Source organism: Peromyscus leucopus, chromosome 11, assembly GCF_004664715.2.
Source record: "Peromyscus leucopus breed LL Stock chromosome 11, UCI_PerLeu_2.1, whole genome shotgun sequence".
In the NCBI taxonomy this organism is placed as follows: Eukaryota; Metazoa; Chordata; class Mammalia; order Rodentia; family Cricetidae; genus Peromyscus; species Peromyscus leucopus.
Window position 1 is genome coordinate 23,826,706 of NC_051072.1, and position 21,525 is coordinate 23,848,230.

The following is a 21,525-nucleotide window of genomic DNA, read 5'->3' on the forward strand; positions in this document are numbered from 1 at the left end:
AGAATATTTTCTTCAGTGTAGCAATTTGTGAAATTACACCCTCGTTACAAGTATTTCAGGGTTCAGAACGCATTCGGAAACTTTTTAGGATCCTGAATCTTTATCCCATCATGGGATACTAACAAAATAAAATATGGCCCTAAGTACTGAGACCGATATTCATATGTGAGTCATAAAGTATCTCTGAAATATCAAAAGGGAATAAGCATATCTGCTAAAAAATTATTGAAATTACTATACCAAAATGAGGGAATTTGAGAGTCATTGGCTATATATGATACATTTGCTATAAAAGGGCTTCTGCGTAGCCACACCTACTAGACTATTAATGACAAACACATAAATAAAGCACATTGATATTTGGCTTTTGTATTTTTGACACATACATAATATATTACATTTTGTTCAATTATTCCCCAACATTTGTGGGCTGACTGTGAGCATAATACATAAGATGCAATGGATATAAGTCCAAAAATGGACACTTTTGTAAAAGAATTTCTACTTGAATATATGTATTAGGAAACTCAAAGTATAAGTATAATATACATTTCTCAGAAGATAAACATGATTTAATGAAATGCCTTGCAGTTATAATATTTTTAAAGATATGGCTGTAAATTTAGTAAAATATTTTTCCTATAGCCAGACAGTGTATGACTAAAATACTTTAGTGAGATATTTATCAAAAATGAACAACTTGTACTTTTAATTATTATATCCATCAACATGATGAATAGTCCAAATTAGTTATCAAATCCTATTCTAGATTAATCCACAAAATGATGAATTTTTATCTTCTGAAGTTCATTTCTTAAATTCTATCCACAATAATCAAAATTTAAAGTAAAACATAACTTTTAATTACAAGAAGTTGTATTTCTTTAATTTAAAAAAAAAAAAAACCTCTTCAAAGTATGTGTAGAATCTTCAAGACAGTCTGGCATTTCAGTAGAGTGACCAGTTTCTGTAGATGTCATGTTCACAATCGAGAGTGCTATGAACAGACAACTGACTGTCTGTGGTTCCATCTTGAAGGATCTGTGGTAAATGTAAAGTATGTCATTACATAACATCATATTTAGACTTAATATCAAATACAGATAAACATGAATAGCTTAGTGATAAGGAAATGAAAGATAAAAGTATGTTTTATATATGTTTAAATAATGTTAGAAAATATTGATAATAATTTCCACTCCCACCCTATATCAAGTGTGGTTCGTTTTAGCACGTGTGTACTCTTTTTTTTTTTTTTTTGCAGTCTTTGGGTTTATCATCACCATTATCGTGTGTGTGTGTGTGTGTGTGTGTGTGTGTGTGTGTGTGTGTGTGAGATGGGGGAGCACACGTGTGCTAAGGCATGTGTATGGAGGCCAGAGGATAACTGTGTGATATTGGGTATCTCCTTCCACCTTTATGTGGGTTCTGGGGCTCAAACTGAGGTTTTCTTGACACATGCTTTCTCTGCTGAGCCGTCATAACAACAATGTCCCTAATAATTTTAAAGATGATATTTTCTGACAAAACGTTATTTAATTCATGGGCCACAAAGTCCAAACAGGCATTTTATGATTTCCATAACTTCCTGAGGAAGGTGCTGTGTGGGAAACAAGAGCAGAAGGAGGGGCCTGTGATTGACAGTTGCCTTATATTCTTTCCATTCATTTAACAGGAAGATGGTTGCATATCAACCCTTTCTTAAAAAGTTTCATTACTGTGTCTCATTGATTAAATTTTGCCATTTCATCTCTAAGTTGACATTTTCTAATAGAATCCATTTTATTGTGGACAATTCAAACAGTAATATGAAAGATAATTTACTTATTCGTTTCTTTTAATTTGGAGAACCATAAACCTTTTGCTCAATAGATTTGTGTAAAGTAGAAAACCATACTTGTGTAGTTCTCTGGCTCATTGAGTCAAGCAACCTAATCTGCCCACATGGTAGAATTTTCCTTTTAATTGTAATTTTAATGTTAAAAGCAAAGCCTTCCATCCTGTTTTATATGTTCTTTGATCATTTTTTAAGATTCTGTATGATTAAAGCAGCTTTAAGATTTTAAAATGATTGAAAGTGGGAAATGCTCACACATTATCATTTTATATTGTCAAGTCCCCATAGACAGAATTTGGGGTAAGTGAAGCTGTCACTAAAAGTGACTAGATGACTCTGTTAGAATAGCCACATCCACAGAACACAGCTGTGCTTACTAGATGACTCTGTTAGAATAGCCACATCCACAGAACACAGCTGGCACTATCACACTCCCCCCCCCCCCCCCCACGCGCGCACGCGCTCGCCGCCAATAATGATATCAGGGTGTCACTTTTAAATCTACACAGCGGGACAAACAGTAAAATCTAAAAATCATTTTACTGCCGGTTCTGTTTCAGCCTCAGTTCATTTGTGAATCCTGACCCAATTTGAAAAAGTAGTCATTTTTGCCCTAGTCAAAGAAGGACCTTGCAGGATAATACTTAATACCATTTAGGTGTTTTTCTAAGCAGTCAAATTCCAAAGTAGGAATAAATATGATGTTCAGGACTTAAAACTAGATTTACCTGGATCCCTATGGCATACATTTCTATTTCCTCTACTTATAGCCAGTAATAGACTGGAACATGAGAAAATGAGTCAGTAGTGGTTACTTTCAAGATGGCAATGTAATACTTTAAATTGTGAATCGAGTCTTTTATGGAATTTATAGGCAAATGACCTAAGGGTCATTTGGTCACAGGGAGGCCGACTTGAAGGCCCTTCATAGAAGACGTTTCCAACCTACAAACAGCCAGGCTCCTACCACCACTCACTTAAAGCAACCATTTTTATGACCCAAAGGCCTATTCAGTATTCTGGACTATGATTGCGATACTGCTTTTAGGCTTCTGACCTAACAAGAATTATTTACCTGATCCATTTTTAGTGACTTGTATGAAGTCATCCTCATCCTCATCACAGCTGAACTGCTGGAGGACTGTGTCCGACGGGCTTTCAGCTGGATCACCCTCAGCCTGCTTCCTGAGGCTTCGAAGGGCAACAAGACGGTGATGTATTGCTGCGTACAGATAGCCTATGTCTTTGGCACTGGCCTTTGTGAGAAAAGTTAAGTGGTTAAGACTATAAGTAATGGATAAATGTAGCCATGTTTACCTCTTTCTCTCTCACTGTTTATAAAGGAAGGAATTGTACTACATAAATCTAGAAAGTAAATAAATGCCAGTAGCCCAACATGTTCAAAAGTAAAGCTGATTCATTTTACACCAAATTGTATCCCAAAGTGAGGTAATGTTATGAGATCTCAATCCATACATTTTTTAAATTAAGCAAGTGCAATTTTGTAATTTAAGAATCCTGTTTGAAGTGAAACCGTTAAGATGATTCTACTTTGCTACCTTCTGCTGTAGAACAGCGTAGACCTAGAGGAAAGTCTAGGTCTACTAGACCTAGACAGCTTCTTCCCATCACTTCGCTTCTCCACCCTCCGACGCACACAGCTTTGTGGAGAAGCAAAGCTCCCGAGGAATCGGTGACATTTTCAGACATCACACTTCTCAAAACTTCTCCAGGCTAAGTGTTGGTTGTCAATAAAATAAAAATGCTGGCCGCGTAGCTGAATACTGGTACAGCATTGGCCGTTGTGTTTGTATTCATCTACATTAGCAAAAACGAGTAGAACACATATACTCATCCCTCTTCCCTTTACAAAAGAGAAACCTGTGGCTGAGAAAAAGAAAGGGACATGTCTACGTTACAACCGTAAAGCACTCATTTACATTAAAAAATTAATGTTTTGTCATCATTTTAACTGTTTAATCTCAGCAGTTTTATAAAGTACATTATTGTTGCCTTCATTTTGCATGTAAGTCAGTTTAATGAAAGCTAAGTGATTTGGAGGTATTATACTTGTACAATGGCACATACGTATGGATATGTACACATTTAGCTTTTCCTGATTTTGTAATATTTACACATACATAATAAGATCTTTTGTGGATGTAGCCCAAATCTAACCAAAGAATGTATTTATGCTTCATCTATACATAGCCTATAGGAAATTTTTTACAATATTTTAGTGTGCCTGGGTGTTGGCTGGGACCCAATCATACAAAGATGTGGAAATTCCCATGTTGAAACTCAAAAAATGTTAGAGTTGGGAGCATTTTGGATTTCAAATTTTTAAATCTGGGATGCTTAACCTATTTGTGTAAGACTAAAATGTTGATAGTGATCACAACAGATGGTCTGTATTGTATTTCCTTTGTTGGTCACTTGTGAATGTACCACAATTTAAAAGCCAGTGGGGTGGAGTATTATGTCCTTAAATGATAAAGAGGAGTTATCATCTTACTCTTAGGTTTTTGTTGTTGTTTTTTGTTTGTTTGGGGGGTTTTGTTGTTCTTTTGCTTCTTGTTTTTTGGTTTGTTTGTTTGCTTGTTTGTTTGTTTTGGTATTGCTGCTGATTGAACTTTTCCTAACACTTTAATACCCTAAAGGTCACTTACCCCTGACAAAGCACTTCAAGTTAATAAAATTTGGGAGTTTTGTCACATACCAAGTTTTTCTTGGTTATTTAGTAGAAGTCTATCCACTTATTAACTACTCCAATATCGTTTGTGTACTCATATCTTTTCAAGTCCTCCAGGTCTCAGACTATGGAAAAACCCAGAAGCTGGGGGTGGCGGGAAGAAGGCTTTGTTTGGGGCAGCTCTCTTGTATCTGTATCTTGTATTTGAGGTCAGGCATTCCTGCTGCAGGGAACAGCCCGACTGTGCTTCCATCCGTTTCCCAGGAGATTTTCTCATGTTCAGAATTGGAATTTGCTGTTGGACTGGTTGTAACATGCTGGCCCTGTGCTTTTCCATTCCTCACTGGCTCCTTTGCTTTGCTCACAAAGCCTCCTCTATCTGGGTAACGGCGTTAAGTGGCAGGTTAAGATTCTGCTGACCTCCTAGGAGCCATTTTGACAATGTCGTCGCTGGGAACTCATAAGCTTATTGACATGATTGCAGTAGTAAAGGGAATGATAGGTAGTAACATCTGAATGTCTTAGAATGAGGACCACCTGATTCATATTGACTTTGGTGTCAGTTTAAATAGATGTTAGGCCACATTACACTGTCAATAACCATAGTGAGCGGCTGATTTCTTTGCCAGTCATGCAGATGATTAGAGCAAAAATGCAAAAAGGAATTAGGAGTTTCAAGAAGCTAATTATTGTATTAGTAGGCTGACCCCCTCATCACTGAGATCTGTAACTTACCTGAATTAAAAATACCTTTATACCATTGCCTTCTAAATCAGTCGCAGTGATTTGCAGGTTTTTGTGATTTGCTCTTTGAACCTTCATTTGAGTCCAGAGTCTGCTGTTGAGGACCAGCCTCAGATTGCCTTGGTTGTGCATGACTGTGATGAGAAGATAACAAGTCAGATTAGAGTTCATGATGCCTTAACCTGAGAAAAAGATAAACGTCTCTGAAGGAGGAGTTAATCCCACGGTTGTTTTTCAAGCTGTGTTTTCTTTCACTGGTGAGTGGTCATTTAGCTAGACTATAACTCGGTTTTAAAATTGAGTCTTGGGCTGGAGAGATAGCTCAGCCGTTAAAGGCTAGGCTCACAACCAAAAATATAAAATTGAGTCTTACGTTAGAGAGAGTTGATCTAATAACTTACTTTAGTTTCAGTGTTAGAATTCTATTTTTTCTAGAATTTTTAAATGATTAAACTTAAAGGGCTTCTTTGAAGACCTGGTGACATGAAGATTATCTAAGGAATGTTTACAATGAAAAAAAGAACAAACAATGTTTAAGTGTTCAAAATGTTGAATCAGATCAATTACAGCTCAACCAATAGAGAGAACACTAAACAGTAAAGGGTTCTCAGCTTCGTAATGGAAAAACAGGTTGCCAAATAATGCCACCGAGGCAACACTGGCTGTTCTGGTTTAATTCTATCCCTTTACATTGTTTGAGCTTGACATTTGAAACTCAACAGGTCCTCATACGCCCCAGATCCAGATCCTGTGGGTAGTTTCCTTCAAGACTTTGACTTCTCAGAACCATCTGGCAAGAGAGTTCACCGCACCAGCCCTCTGCCCTTGCTCAGGTGCAGTTTGGGCCCCTGAACAAAGTCCAGTGTGCCCATTTGAATGCATGGAAACATCTGAAATCTTTCCCCAGCTTCTCATCACCCCCTTGCTGCAGGACGCAATAGTTACACACTTGTCTCCTCAGAAAGTGACCCTTCATCCCAGCTCCACACTGTGTTTGGATGCAAGGATACATAACGTGTCAGCTGTTTCTTTTCCTGAAACTTTAAACGTTGCAAAGCTATTTGCTTTAAACCCCTTCCGATACTAATGACATCACTATTGAGGTGTGTGCTTAGCTTTGGCACAGCCGCTTACCACACAGCATCTCATCAGATTTTCAGAGTTGCTCAAAAACCATTGAGTTATAGCATCTCAGTGAATTCTCACCAACACTGAAAAGGCCACAGACTACAGCTATTCACGTTTGAATTCGTAGAGTCAAAGCCATTTCTTTGGGGTTGCTAGTCAGTGGTGGAGGAAAAGTTGGAACCCGTGCTGTCTGATAGGGAACGTCCTTAAAATGGCAATCCCCGGGCTGGAGAGGTGGCTCAGCCACTAAAGGCTAGGCTCACAACCAAAAATATAAAATGGCAATCCCCTAGAGTATGTTAGAAGTATTGTTTCCCATCACCCGATTGACTGGTGTGTTTTATGATGCGTCTACAGAAAGCAGCGTGCATCTCCACGAGACGTTTCGCCCTGAGAACCGTGGCTTACTTTACAACATCGTCCTTACTTAGTCTTGACTGCAGTTTTCCGCAGCCACTGCTCCCTATGTCGTTCAGCCTCAGAGTCCCTCTGCCTCTTTCAGTCCAGGATTGTGTGATCTTGGTGAATACAAATATCTTGCAGTTGATCTAAATGACAATTGTTTAAAATGTCAGACGCATTGAAACTTTTCCAGATTGAATTCTTCCTTCTGCCCTAACACTATTATATCTGGCTTGTCTTGTACTACATTCATCTCTGTTCATGATGAAGGAACTAGAACTTGAGATTTATTTAACTTGCAAGAACATGCAATCTCTGAATAGTTCAAACTGCAAAAAAAATATGAAACTAACAGCATAGAGTGAACTTTTGAAAAGGGCTCCCAACCCTTGCTCTCTATTTTCCACTTCTGCAATGCGTGGCCACTAGTAATAAAGAATTTATTTATTCTTTCAGAGATGTTTGTACCAATACATACATGTTTTCATCATTTTCTAAAACTATAGGATACCATGTATACTTGCTGCTTTCTTACTTAATATGTCTCTATATGCCAACTTCTGCATTAAACTTGATATTATTTTGGCCACATAATGTTATTCTAAATAAATGAATCATGGATTTGCATGCTAAAATATTTCAAACACAGCACACGGAGATGGAGAGTTGTAATATGATAGCATGGAGTCCCTTGTGGTAATATAATGGTTGCTAGTTATTAAATACTTCCATACATAAGAAGTCATCTGTACGTTCGAATGAAAATGCAGTGCACCAGGGACTGACCCCTAGGAGTTACTTCAATTAGGCCAAAATTATGCCTTGAGATGCACTTATATAGAATAGAAGTATCCTTAGGTCATAGTGGAAATAAGGGGGAGTGGAGAGAGTGTGGGAGAAGAGGGAGGAGGGCAAAGGGGGATTGGTGCCTTTAAACAGTGAGACTACAGATGGTACCTGACCCCACTCAGCCCCAAATCAGATACAGCACACACCTGTAGTTCTTGATTAATGCAAAAGTCTACACTTTAATAAACAAAAACAATAACAAAAAAAGCTTTTTGTCTTAATCTGAAAGCAAATCACCTTTCAGTATTAGTAGAGTTGATCATAGTAATGGCACTGCTTGTGAGAACAGACATGAGAAGTGTAAAATGGAAGTCTGAAGTTACTTGAAGACAGAATCCTAGCCTGTTTATACAAGCCCCAGAAGACGGGGGCTAAAGCAAGAAGATCCTAAACTTAGAGTCATTGCCTCTTTCTTCTTGGAGAACTAGAATGAGTGGTTGTAAACACACACACACACACACACACACACACACACACACACACACACACACAGAGTTCAAGAAGATAACACTACCTTAGTTTAACAATGAGGTTTAACAAGCCTCAAATAGTTTTTATTCAAGCAACTTAGTCTTTCTGAAATTCTATTTCTAGCTATTTCTGAAGATGTCTCTGCTGATGTTGGCTTTAGTCTATATAATACTTTTAGTCTATATGATACATAGCATACAAACCTTTAGCACATTATGTTCCGTTTCATCTCCTATTATGACATCAATTTTCTCAAGCAAGCATTTTTGTGATGGTTTGGAGGAAAAAGCAGCCGCTGATTCAATTAGGGATACAGTTTTAATAGAGCCTGTCCCAAAGAGAAAGCAGGAAGAAAAAATAGGTAAGACCTTGTTTCCTCTGCCGTGAAGCTTGTGTGCTAACCTTGTTAATACACCTTTTTACCTTGTATTTTAAAGTCAAACTGTTTGAGTAGGTTAAAAACCACCTAATTTACTCTTCCATAGTACTAAGTCAATAATTTTAAAGTCTATATTAAAACCTAATTATATGTTTTAATTCTTACCCAAAACAATTTAAATACTGGATTGTAGGCTTTTAAAATTGTGTGGACATTAGGTAAATGTCATTAAAAATAGGAGAACAGGGGCTGGAAAGGTAGGTCAGTGGTTAGGAGCACTGGCTGCCATTCCAGAGGACCCAGCTTCAGTTCCCAGCACCTACACGATGGTTGCTCATTCCCAGAGGATCCGATGTCCTCTTCTGGCCTCTTTTTAGGCACCAGGCACACATGTGGTCCGCTGACATACATGCATGCAAACCAGCCATACACATAAAAACAATAGGAGACGGTGAAGTTAGACGATTTACGAGTGAAACGATGCTTACTTGGATCTGAAGCAGCAGTAGGAAATTTCAGAACAGATTTGAATGTTTTTTCCTTGGCATATGAATGGTTTTGAAGTGGAGGCTGGGTGAGTCTTTGAGTGCCCTAAGTGGGGGAAAATTTATATTGTTTAATCTTTATGCCTAGATATTTGCAATAAGCCAAAAACCAAAAGATTTTCTTTTTCAACACAGCACACAAGAAAGGGCGACTGTGTTTTTGTTTCGGGCTCTTCTGCGCTTGACAGAGGACTGGGCTACAGTCAGGAAGCGTTGGTTCTAACCTCAAACACTAGAACCTGCTTATCCCAGCCTGCCCAGATGGGTCTGGTTTTAAAGAAAGAAGAAAAGCTGGAGTAGCAGGGAAGCAGGCGGCTGTGGCTCTGTGCCCCACCGGACTGACCAAAGGGCCGTTCTCTTCACTTTCGGTGTTTTTCAGTGATCCCAGAGATTCGCTATTGCTGTCTACTTCCCGGAAAAGAAAACTCTGCTAGATATCTCAGAGAACAGAAGGAATCCTAATGACTCCTCCGACATGACTGTTTGCAAGTCAGTGTGTGTGTGTGTGTGTGTGTGTGTGTGTGTGTGTGTGTGTGTGTAGCATGTGCATGCCAAGACACGTGTGTGAAGGTTAGAGAGCAATTTGCGGGAATCCGGTTTCTTCTTTCACCACGTGGTCCCTGAGATCAGACTCAGGTCACCAGGCTTGGTGGCAGCTGCCTTTACCGCTGAGCCATCTCTAGCCCCCCCAACAGTCACTTCCAAGGCTCTGCAGATCTAATGCCATAAAAGCCTGTATGGAAAAGATTAACAACTGTGCTGCTCGTGGCCGTGTGTGCTCCCCTTGCAGAGCAGTGGACGTGGAACAGTGCCTTTGTGAACCCAAGATTCTGCCGTGTCATCTAGTGGGAGATCAGTGTAGTCCCTGAAACGAGGCAAAGACGAATCATTTCCAGTTTAAGGAAATAGAAACGCCAGCTCGGCAAGATTAGTGACTCATTCTCAAAGCTCAAGTCGGGAATGCACTTTGGCCCCCCGTATCACAAGGCCATAGGCTCACAAGATTAATTAGAGGAAACACACAAACTATGTGGATTGTTCCAGGATCCTTGGGACATCCTCTCTGAGAGAAATGGGAAGCTCCAGTCCTTTTTATAAAGCCGCATCAAAGATGTCTGTATGACATATTGACAAGTGTTAACTCACACCAAACCTCCGTGGCCCCGACTGCAGTTTGTTCTCACGGGTTTCTCTCTGTCTCCCTTACTACACTGTAAGCCTCTCTTAGAGCATTGTCTGCTTCAGCTTTGCATAACTACTCAGGTGGATTCCAAACCTAGCTGTACATTAGAATGGCTTGACCCTTGACCTCACCCATAGCATTTCTGGCCTAATGATACAAGATCTTACTTAACGGCTCCCCGAAGGGAGCTGGGAGATGGCTCAGTGGGTGATGAGGGTTATTGTACAGACTTCAGGACAAATGACCAGCCCACACATAAAGCTAAGTATGGCCACATGGGCATATAACCCCAGCACTGGGAATCAGAGGCAGATAGAGACAGGAACTCGGCAGCCAGCCTAGTCCAGTAAGCTGCAGGGTCAGCGAGATCCAGTCTCACAGGAATACATTGAAGAGTAGTAAGAAAGGGCCTGTGGCCTCCAAATGTACATGCATGGCATGTGCATACACATGCATACATACCTGACACACAGAAAACACACACACAGAGAGAGAGAGAGAGAGAGAGAGAGAGAGAGAGAGAGAGAGAGAGAGAAAGAGAGAGAGAAACAACTTTCCTCTTTCTTAACACAAGCATACAAGCTAATAGGACTCATTATGGCATCTTTATACATATATTGTATTGTCTTTTGCCCCTTTACTCTCCTCCATCCCTCCTCCTCTGCTGGGGGATGTTCTGTATGTCAAATGCTCTGATTGGTCAATAAATAAAACACTGATTGGCCAGTGGCCAGGCAGGAAATATAGGCAGGACTAACAGAGAGGAGAAAAGAAAGAACAGGAAGGTAGGAGGAGTCACTGCCAGCCGCCGCCATTACAAGCAGCATGTGAAGATGCCGGTAAGCCAGGAGCCACGTGGCAAGGTATAGATTTATAGAAATGGATCAATTTAAGATGTAAGAACTGGATAGCTAGAAGCCTGAGCCATTAGGCCAAACAGTTTAAACAATATAAGTCTCTGTGTGTTTACTCGGTTGGGTCAAAGTGGCTGTGGGACTGGCGGGTGAGAGAGATTTGTCCTGACTGTGGACCAGGCAGGACTGGAGAAAACTCCAGCTACACTCCTCCCCTCCCACTGGCCCCCTTCCTCCTCCCTCTGTTTTTCAAAGCAGTGCTCCCTCTGCTTTCATGTCATTTTAAAAAGTCTACATTCTGCAGACAACGTCCACTTATTGTGTAGAAATCAAACCAAATGTGCCTAAAATTACTTTAGGCAACTAAGAGTGAAAACTATGTAAGCAACAAGGTCATCAGTATGTGAACTCAGGACCTCGTGTACCATAGGAACATGGTATGTGGTTGGTTAAGTGCATGTTAAAGGGCATCTTGTGAATATGGAAAGCATCTTAATTGTGCCTGGCATCCTACAGAGCCCATGACTACCCAAGTGTCAAACTTAGGGGAAAAAAAAAACCTGCATAAATGTATTGCACAGGCTTTGCCCTGGAGCTTGCTTGGTGCACTCTAGTTCTGATCCAAAGATGTGGGTCACTATCTCCGCTGTTGGTGGAGTTGCCCATCGTTTTGTTTTGGTTTTTGACAGTCTGAGATGGTCTCACTGTTCAGTGCTCGCTGGCCTCGAACTGCCTACCCTTCTACCTCAGCCTCCCAGTGCTAGAATGAGAGGCCTGGACCTGCACTCCAGGTGGACCTGGCCTTCTTGGCAGTGACAGAAGGGTACTTTAAGCTAAAAAGCAACAGAGCTAACTTTAGAATTAGGGACAGTCCTGAGGTGTGTCTGCAACAAGCAAGATCCAAAAAAGAACCTGACTTAGGAGAGCTCTAAAAATACTGAAATCAACTAGCTTTGAGAATTTTTTTCTTTTCATTTTTATTAGCATATGCTAATTGTACAAAATAATGCATTTCATTGTGGCATTCTCTCTCTCTCTCTCTCTCTCTCTCTCTCTCTCTCTCTCTCTCTCTGTGTGTGTGTGTGTGTGTGTGTGTGTGTGTGTGTGTGTGTGTATTGTGCATGCATAGTATATGTGCACATGTGATTATACAGGTGTGTTCATCCATGGTGCACAGGCATGCAGAGGCGAGAGGAGGATGTCATTGGCATCTTCCTCTATGGCTCTCTGCCTTCTTCCCTGGAAGCAGGGTCGTTCACTAGCCCAGAAACCTGCCATTTTAGCTAAGCTGGTTTTAACAGGGGTGCTGCAGATCGCAACACAGATTCCTGCACTTGCACAGCAAGTGGTCATACCCACTGAGCCACCTCTCCCCAGCCCCTCGCTGTGACATTGTGACATTTTCAGACATATTCATCGTGTTCTTTGATCATAAAAATCTCTGCCACTTCACTGACCTGCCCCATGTAACACGTAACCCTAAGACAATCCCCTCATGCCAAGTTCAGATATCACTCTAGTTTAAGCAAAGGCTGGAAAACCCTGTGATTCATGACAATGTGCGGGCATGCCAAGGCTTTCACTTTGCTCTACTGCTCCTTGCTTTACAATAATGTGGCCTTCAAAATCAAATTTCTGGGCAAGGCCCAGCAGCAGCAGGGGAATTAAACATAAATGGCAGAATAGCAGTTGGGAGTTTTCACCTGTTTCCTAGACAAGTAAAGCACCTAGATTTTTCTCTTAAAATGCAAATGATTATAATAATGTTTTTCAAAGTAAAGGTTTAGCTGTGGTTAATAAGAGCATATTGATTTATTATCTTCAACAGGGTGACATTTGTTCAGTGGGGCAGCCACTGAGAAGTTGCCCTTGATCCAGTAAATAACCTCCCACTCATGCTCAGGCAAGAAACTCATTCAGTAGGCCACACAGAAAAGGAAGACATGAACAGCAGGATGGGAACTTGTTGAGAACAGCTCCAGCATGAAAGGGAGAAGATGAAGAGAGAGAGAGAGAGAGAGAGAGAGAGAGAGAGAGAGAGAGAGAGAGAGAGAGACTGTGTAAATGACAAAAACTCATAACTACATATAACTGTCAAACAATTTTTAAAAATTAAAGAAAAGCAATGCTGAAAACACTCTATTAAAATATTACTAATTGAGCTGATCATCTGACAGCTGCGTGTTTCTGAAAGTTCAATGAGTAATTTAGGCTTAACACAAGGCAAAGAACTGTTTGACACTTCACATCGGTAATAATGAAATGATCGTACAGTTTCCTTCCTCTCTGGCAGTGGTTCTCAACCTGTGGGTTGCAACCCCTTGGGGATTAAATGACCCTTTCACAGGCGTCATCTAAGACCATTGGAAAACACAGGTATTTACATTACAATTCTTTTTTTTTTTTTTTTTTTTTTTTTTTTTTTTTTTTTTTTTTTTTTTCGAGACAGGGTTTCTCTGTGTAGCTTTGCGCCTTTCTGGACTCACTTGTATCCAGGCTGGCTCGAACTCACAGAGATCCGCCTGCCTCTGCCTCCCGAGTGCTGGGATTAAAGGCGTGCGCCACCACCGCCCAGCTACATTACAATTCTTAACAGTAACAAAATCACAATTATGAAGTAGCAACAAAATAATTTTATAGCTGGGGGTCACCACAACATGAGGGAGTGTATTGAAAGGTCGCAGCACTAGGAAGGCTGAGAACCACTACCCTATGGGCTTCACATCAATTATTCAAACAGCTGGGACATACTTCCCAGAAGCCTTTTGTAGTTAAAGAAAGAAATTGTGACTTTTAACCCAGAACTAGGAAGTATTCTTGAACTGAACACTAATTAATTTGCCTTGAGAAATGTGAAAGGACAGGTCCTCTAGATAATTTATCAAAATCTTACCAAAACTCTTTCTACCATGTTTTCTCCAAAAACAAAGTCAGAACTGCAGCTTTTAAAAGAACACTTATCTTCCTTTGGTTGGCACCTATGAAACAGAAATAAGTATTTGGTATTTTTAATGTGTGGGAGAAGCCACTTGAAGCCTTAGCAGGCAAAATAAACAGGTGGTTCAAACATAAACATACTGCTTTGTTCATATGAAATGAATGAGAAGTGAAGGAAAAACATGAGCTAAAGACGTCCAGGGGTAATATTCAGAATATTGTTGCTTACTGGTATGACGTTGGCGTTGGCCTGTATGGATGACCTCATGCCATTTACTATGTGGGCTGCATGACCAGCTGGAGGGCTCCCAAGCCCTTATCTTGTTGCATTCCAACAATCCCTAACCGTTATTCTTTGTCCTAAGTGGCCAATGATGCTTTGAACAATCCGAGATCTTCAGGGCGTCTTATCAATTGTACTTGAATGTGCATTGTCTTAATTCTTGTACTCCAAGAAACTTGATTTTTATATTAAGATGTTTTGCATGATGAGAAAATCAAGCATGCAGCCCCCTGTTTGTAGACAGATGTACTGAAGGTCCTCAGCACATCCCCATGAACTCACGGTACTCAACCTGGGTGGAGGTTACTCGCGTGAGTCAATGCTTGTCCACAACCACCTTCAGTGTTCTCACAGATAAAACATTCCTTCATCACCAGTAATACTGAGCCACTAACTTTTCACTTAACAGATGCATGATGCTTTCCTTTATCTAAACAATTAATGCCAATTCATCATAGATGGCACCAAAATTGATTGGAAAGATGGGAAAAGGACATTAAAAAAAAGGAAGGAAGATTAATAGCGAGAAAACTTGTACCTGAAGCTTACTCATATCTTTTTGAAATATTCCAGCCGATCTCTATGAGATAATGAAGGTAATCCCATGTGATTATGACGGTGAAGTAGCTGACGTGTTCTAAAGAGCTGTCTAAACTAACATTCATATAAGATGTGCTTTCAAATGAGAATCTTGTCATCAGTCATACAATATCAGAAAATTACAGTGTACAAATAGTTAAAATGGTCAAAGAAAACAAAAATGAAAAGGAACCATTTTGGTTTTCTCATTAGGTTGAACATCCTGAATTAGAAAATCGGAGGTACAAAATTTTCCCAAATCTGAAACATTTTGAACACTGATATAAATTCCTGGCCTCATAGTGGGTCAAAGTCAAAATCATTAAAAATATTGTATATAGTTACATTCGGATTATATACTCAAGGTGTATGTAAATCTGTGTACATGAGTTTTATGTTTATATTTTAGTCCCATCCCAAGATATTAATTACAGTATATGTATTCAGATATTATAAAACTCTGAAAAAAAAAAAAACAATCTGAAACACCTCTAGTCCCAAACACTTTGGAGAAGGAACACACAGGCTGAATATTTTACCCTGATGTTGCCTCTGAGACTTGTAGGTCAGTAGACAGCTGGGCTGAACTTCGGGCATTTGATAAATTTTCACTTAGCAAACTAGAGTTCGCCTCGGATACCTGAAAAAAGGAGAAGAAATCCATCTGAAGGGTCGTTAGACTTGCTCTGTCTAGAAACATCAGACAGAAACTAGTTATAGTCACACATGTTGAAAGCTTCCTGTGTTCGGACACGCCCCCAGCCCTTCACGTGCCTCGTCTCACGTGATCTTCACAGCTCAGGGCACTCTCTACTCCTGCTGCCCACAGTTTACAAATGAGCCGACCGGCAGAAAGAACTTGGAGAACTCACCCAAGTTCTCACACAACCAAATGGAAGTAACATTAAGTACAAGTCTTTGATTTCAGAGATGGCGTATTTCATTATACTACTCACAAACTTGTTGCCTTTTGTAAATTTTACCTACTTTATCCATTGGGGCTTAATGATTACTTCTGGATTAGTGGGGGACTTTTCAGGGCTGTCAGTCCTGGGAGTACCCTAAGAGTTTCGCTACCACAGCCACCCAGTGTTCTCTGGCTTCCAAATGCATCTACAAACACAGGTAAGATTTATAAAGTCATGCCAAGGCAGAAATATAACTATAACTACACGTTATAGTTATATATAATAATGTTATAACATGTAACAAAAATTTGGTCTATACTTATACACCATTCTAAAATGGTGTATAACATTTCAAAACTTAGTCAACTTTTCCTTACAAAATTTAAGGTTTATTTAACACCATTCTTCCCAACATTCCTAAATAGATAAAAGTAATTACTAGATTGTATTTAGTTAAAACTTTTAGTAGTATATCATTCTAAAATTAAGAATATGTTTTATCCTATAAACCCCTTGTCATCTGCCATGCATAATTGATTAAATTATTATTAAAATTCACAGTGGGTCTCACCAAAATCATATCTTATAAAGAAGAAGGTTTGGAAGCATAACAATTTTGGACAATGCTGACCAAATTCGGCTTCATTTTTTCCTGGTTAGGGGAGTGTTGGGTGCCTTGTTTGGATAAGCACAGGTAGCTGCAGGGCAAGACGATTTCCATTCTGATTCTTTTCCCTTAATCAAAATGGCTGATACACTTCACTTCCATGTGCTACTGTCATTATGTTCAGGGAAAACCAAACCAAACCAGTTAAACAAGCTCAAGAGTTTGAAAACAAATGGCTGATGGAATAACTCAAATTCCAGCCGCCTAAATTGTGCCCCATTCCTCCAGAGTGTCACAGCCATAGAACATTCCGGAACCCCACGTCTGCATGCCCCAACAAAAGAGGATCACCTTAGGAAAGCCTTGCAGTGAGTAATTCAGACCCTTCAGCGTTCAGAAGAGAGAATTCTTATCTGTGTCTGGAGGCTGCTAAGCTCCCCTCCTCCACCCACGGTTATTCTGTGTATGGAATCCTTGCTGCTGTTATCCGTGAAGATGTCTGATGTGACCTCAACTGGCAAAGCCTCCCTATGAGGTTGGACAGCTGGGGAGGCAGAACCCCCTACTCCACTTTTTGACTAGAGGTTCTGGCCCCTGCTCATCTCATTGCCTCCCTGAGTTTCCTGCAGCCAGCATTGTGAAGTTCCTACTGTGCTCAGGAGTTCCCACTGCCTGCTGCACACACAGCCTTCCTACTTGGAGTGACAGCAACCACATCATCTGGTTCAGGGAACACTCTCCCATTGAATATGATCGCGATGTCGATTTAATACGATTGCAACGTTGCTCCTACCAAAGGGAATTTCTTACCTTGTGCTTGGTATTTTCCTTAATTTTGCAAGGTTTCGAAGCACCAGGCCCAGATGTTTTGCTTAGGTGTTCGCAGCTTTGAACTTGAGGGGGCTGCAGAGTAGCAGGTCTTAAAACATGCTCTGAAAGTCTCACAGGACCTTTAAAGAACAGAGTGAAAAGACCTTACCTTTTGGTGAAATCCTCCTTTGTCCCTATTTTTAATATGATGCTTTTTTTAAATAAAAAAATCACAAGTAAGTTTTTTGACACTAGTCAAAGTCAATGTAGCCCATGAATTGCCTGCTACTCAGTTCTTTTGCCAAATAAGTGTTTCTTTTGATCATATGACTTGTCTAATCAAATATTTTTATCCTTTATGTTTTGTCACTCTGCCCTGCCTACATACACCCAGCACCACACACACACACACACACACACACACACACACACACACACACACAGGTGGAGGGAGAGAGAGATTAAAATATGCATGGTAAACAAAACTTATGGACAGCAGCCAATAGGGTCCTGAGTCTGCCTACTTTTCTCCATTATTTAGCAAAGCTTGATATTTTCTTTGTTTCTTTCTATCTCTTTTCCACGCATGTCTCCCTTGACACTTCAGACTTACACCAATTTTCTGAGCTTCCTTACTCTTCCGCCAAAGTTTCCCTCCTTGCCATGTGGCTACTTATCCACCTGATCTCAGGAGCAACCTCCATGGCATGCATGGCTGTGCCAACCTCAGTGGCATGGCTTTTACCCCTTCTATTCATCAGGCAGCTGCTGGGGTCTTATAGCTTACCTGCCCAGTGTTTTTCTTCTAAACTCTAACACAATTTCCCTTGTGCCTCAAATACATTAAATAAATAAACAGACAGACAAATTGACGATGAAGGGTAGAATTTCGGGGGTTCTTGAAACTGAAGTCATACCTTGCTCCACGCTGTTCATGTCAATATTCCTCTGCACCAGACTTGATGTCATAAAAACATTGTTTTTCCTTACTAAAAGAAAAAAAAATTAAAAAAAAAAAAAAAACCTTTAAAGTTTGTGAAATATTTTACATTTTGTTCTGTTCTGAGATCACCAGTAGATGTCGCTATTGGTACTAATACCACTAGAAAGTAGGGCTCATTGGAGGGCTGGTCCCATTAAAAATGTGATAGCCGGGTGGGTTTTGCTATCTACTTCTGCTCAATTCTCAAAAGTCTAAAAGTAGGCCTTTTATAGAAGACGTAGTCTTATTTATAGTCATAAGAAAATTTGCAAATTACAAACCCTGCAGTGATAATGAAGCCTGTGTGCTTATGTATGCCTCTCACAGGCTGCTCCAACACTATCAACAACGTCTTCACGTCCTCTTTTAGAGAGAAGTAAAGATGGCACCTATGCTGACTAGGTTTGTTTGGTTTTGGTTGGTTTTGGTTTTTTGTCAACTTGACACAGGCTAGAGCCGCTTTGGAAGAGTGACTATCAATGGAGAAAATACCTGCTGAAGATAGGCCTTTCGGCCGGTCTACAGGGACATCTTCTTCACTAATGACTGATGTGGGAAGGTCCAGCACACTGTGGGCAGTGCCACCCCTGGGACAAGCGGTCCTGGCCATTGAAGAAGCAAGTCAAGCATGCTGAAGGGAGGGAACCAGGAAGCAGCCTTCCTCCATGGTCTCTGCTTGAGTTCCTGCCTCCAGGTTCCTGCTTGCAGTCCTGCCCTGGCCTCTCTTCATCACAGGTAAAATAAACCCTCCCCTCTCCTAAGCTGTTTGTTTTTTTTTTTCCTCACTGTTTTGTCGCAGTAACAAAAACCAAACTATGACAACAATGATGCCAGACTGTTTTCCTCTAGGTGTGTTGCTGGGTAGAATTGGTCATGGCTGCAACATAGGATTCTGTACTTTTCAAAGGGAGGCTATTGCCCTGGTACTGCAGTGGCCAGCATCTATTGGAGATGGCAAGGGACTAGAAACGCTCCTTTAAAGTGTTCTTCAGCGCATCATCTCATGGTGTTGGAATGGAACTGCTGCTCTAACCAAAGTGGGATTTGGTAGTCCTCATTATCTTTATTACTGGAAACAGACAACAAATGGACCACATACACTGTGCTACTTTTCTCATTGCCAACACCATTTATGACTCTGTACAGTATAAAGTAGGAGGGCTGCTTACTGATGAGTGTTCTCCGCCTTGTCTATCCTTTGAGTGTCTGATTTTTAAAAATGAAGTCGTTATATAGATCAAATAAAGCTGTCCCTTTGCTTTACACAAAAACAGTGAAGCAGAATGCCTTGCCTCTGGGACTAGCTCCCTCCCCATTTCTCTTATGCAGCTTGCCATGTGGGTTCAGAGAGTCTACTGAATGGAGACACATCTCTTCTGTGACTGAGAAGTGTCTGATACACTGTTGCTCAGTCATGACTGTAATTACTGTTATTAATGTCGATTGACTGTTTGAAAACTCTGCAGTTTGAGGGCAGAGGACAATCAAAAGGAAATAAGAAGGATAGATGGATGGATAGATGGATGGATGGATGGATGGATGGATGGATGGATGGATGGATGGAAGGACAGGTGGATGGACAGACAGACAGACAGATAGAAAAACAGAATTTCATAGTGACAAACACTGGAAAATGCAGTTGTTTGTTCAATACAAGTAAAAATACCCAGGAATGTAAGTCATTGTTTAATATGAAGGTAGTGCCAACCATTTCATTGTGATAGACATTTCATCACAATAAAATCACTTTACTTGGCAAAGCATTATGAATTTTGAGAAAAGAAAAATAATATTTTAATCAGTGAAATCTCTCACAGAATCATATTCTAAGTGTTAGAATAATACTCGAAAGCATGGTTGTATTTTGAGTACTATATAAGCTACATATGTAAACAATACTAATTTTCTTAAAAAGCAAGCTGTTTTTACTTTGTAGATCTACCTTCCATAAAGTATTGCCTATGCACAAAGGCTGTAAAACCTATTATGAAGAGCATTCCTGAAGTCCTTTGATATAGAAACAAGGCAAACTAAATTCTCAACTGACTCAGCATACAGTACATCACAGAATTCTTCTTTAAATATAGTCATCCATTTATTTTATTTACAAACTCCTAAAACATTCCAAGCTCAAGCTTTTTGCCAAAAATAAAAGATACATTCACTGGATATGTAAGGTTAGTATTCTTCAGATAGCCCTCTGGCATACATGGCTACGACTTCTGTCTGATTTGTTGCTCACACTATTAGCATCTTATGATGTCTGAGAAAGAAAACTCATCGTTGATAAGAATGATTTTTGAGACATCAAAGTGTCAGGATTGAGGGTCTAGGAGTCCATCCTTACCTGGTCCAGATGGGGGGAAGGTTGGGACATCGGTGAATGATGAGGACCTCAGGCGCGTCTGAGACGAAGCTGCCACTAAAAGCAGATTGCAGATACAGGTCAGTAAGAAGTGTGTCTTTCATCTAGTTTGACTAGGATTCTGTTGTTCGGAGAAAAATTTAGATCTCCAATTCAAACAAAACTATTTTTTTTATTTTATTTTTTATTTTTTTACTTTTATTTTTTTTTTTTTTGGTTTTTTTTTTTATTTTTTATTTTTTTCAAGACAGGGTTTCTCTGTGTAGCTTTTGCGCCTTTCCTGGGACTCACTTGGTAGCCCAGGCTGGCCTCGAACTCACAGAGATCCGCCTGCCTCTGCCTCCCGAGTGCTGGGATTAAAGGCGTGCGCCACCACCGCCCGGCCAATTTTTTTTTATTTTTATCAATTGAGACAAAGACAGCTTCTCATTATTATAAGTTAACTTTATTTCCACTCAACTCAGTAAATATTTCTTGAATACTTACCTGTATTAGACATTCTTTTAGGTACACAAAAAATGCCACTTGTGAACTCATACTGGGTGGAGATATGTGTACATAAATTGCTGCTTTACAAAGCCCAAAGGCAGTAAAACCCATTAAGCAGAGCAGTACTGGGCTATGCTGGGGTGCACATGGGCAAACTGTGTTCTCAGTTGGCTCAGATATAGTGTAAGATGAATTTCTTCTTAAAGTGCTGGCATGTTCTTATTTCATAGGTGCTCACTTTTAAATGACCAGTTTGAAAACTGCTTAGAAATTTCACATGTAGAATAGTAATCAAAACTATACCTACCTCCTAGAGCCTGAGAATCTGTAGTATGAAATGTAACAGATGAAGACCTTATCCGCTTTCTGGAGAAACCACTGAATTCTGAAAGAAATTCAACAGGAACAGTAAATGTTGTGTTTACGGTAACACACAGTAGAACCGACCCCTTTGTGTATGTAAGTTATCACTTCACAATGT

General features: G+C 40.0%; 1 protein-coding gene across 1 annotated transcript in view; it reads right to left on the minus strand.

Moving 5' to 3' along the window:
- Positions 1 to 344: 344 nt before the first annotated feature.
- The window catches only part of Ranbp3l (RAN binding protein 3 like), a 49,581-nt gene continuing 28,400 nt past the window's right edge, over positions 345 to 21,525 (minus strand). Inside the window, exons 4-15 of the mRNA XM_028875611.2 lie at positions 21,352 to 21,429; positions 20,538 to 20,612; positions 18,126 to 18,197; positions 17,209 to 17,348; positions 15,423 to 15,523; positions 13,978 to 14,062; positions 8,991 to 9,093; positions 8,327 to 8,451; positions 6,829 to 6,949; positions 5,265 to 5,407; positions 2,913 to 3,093; positions 345 to 1,041 (exon numbers count right to left, since the gene is read on the minus strand). Coding sequence (XP_028731444.1) covers positions 998 to 1,041; positions 2,913 to 3,093; positions 5,265 to 5,407; positions 6,829 to 6,949; positions 8,327 to 8,451; positions 8,991 to 9,093; positions 13,978 to 14,062; positions 15,423 to 15,523; positions 17,209 to 17,348; positions 18,126 to 18,197; positions 20,538 to 20,612; positions 21,352 to 21,429 — 1,268 coding nt within the window. The 3' untranslated portion in view covers positions 345 to 997. The remainder of the gene's footprint in view (positions 1,042 to 2,912; positions 3,094 to 5,264; positions 5,408 to 6,828; positions 6,950 to 8,326; positions 8,452 to 8,990; positions 9,094 to 13,977; positions 14,063 to 15,422; positions 15,524 to 17,208; positions 17,349 to 18,125; positions 18,198 to 20,537; positions 20,613 to 21,351; positions 21,430 to 21,525) is intronic.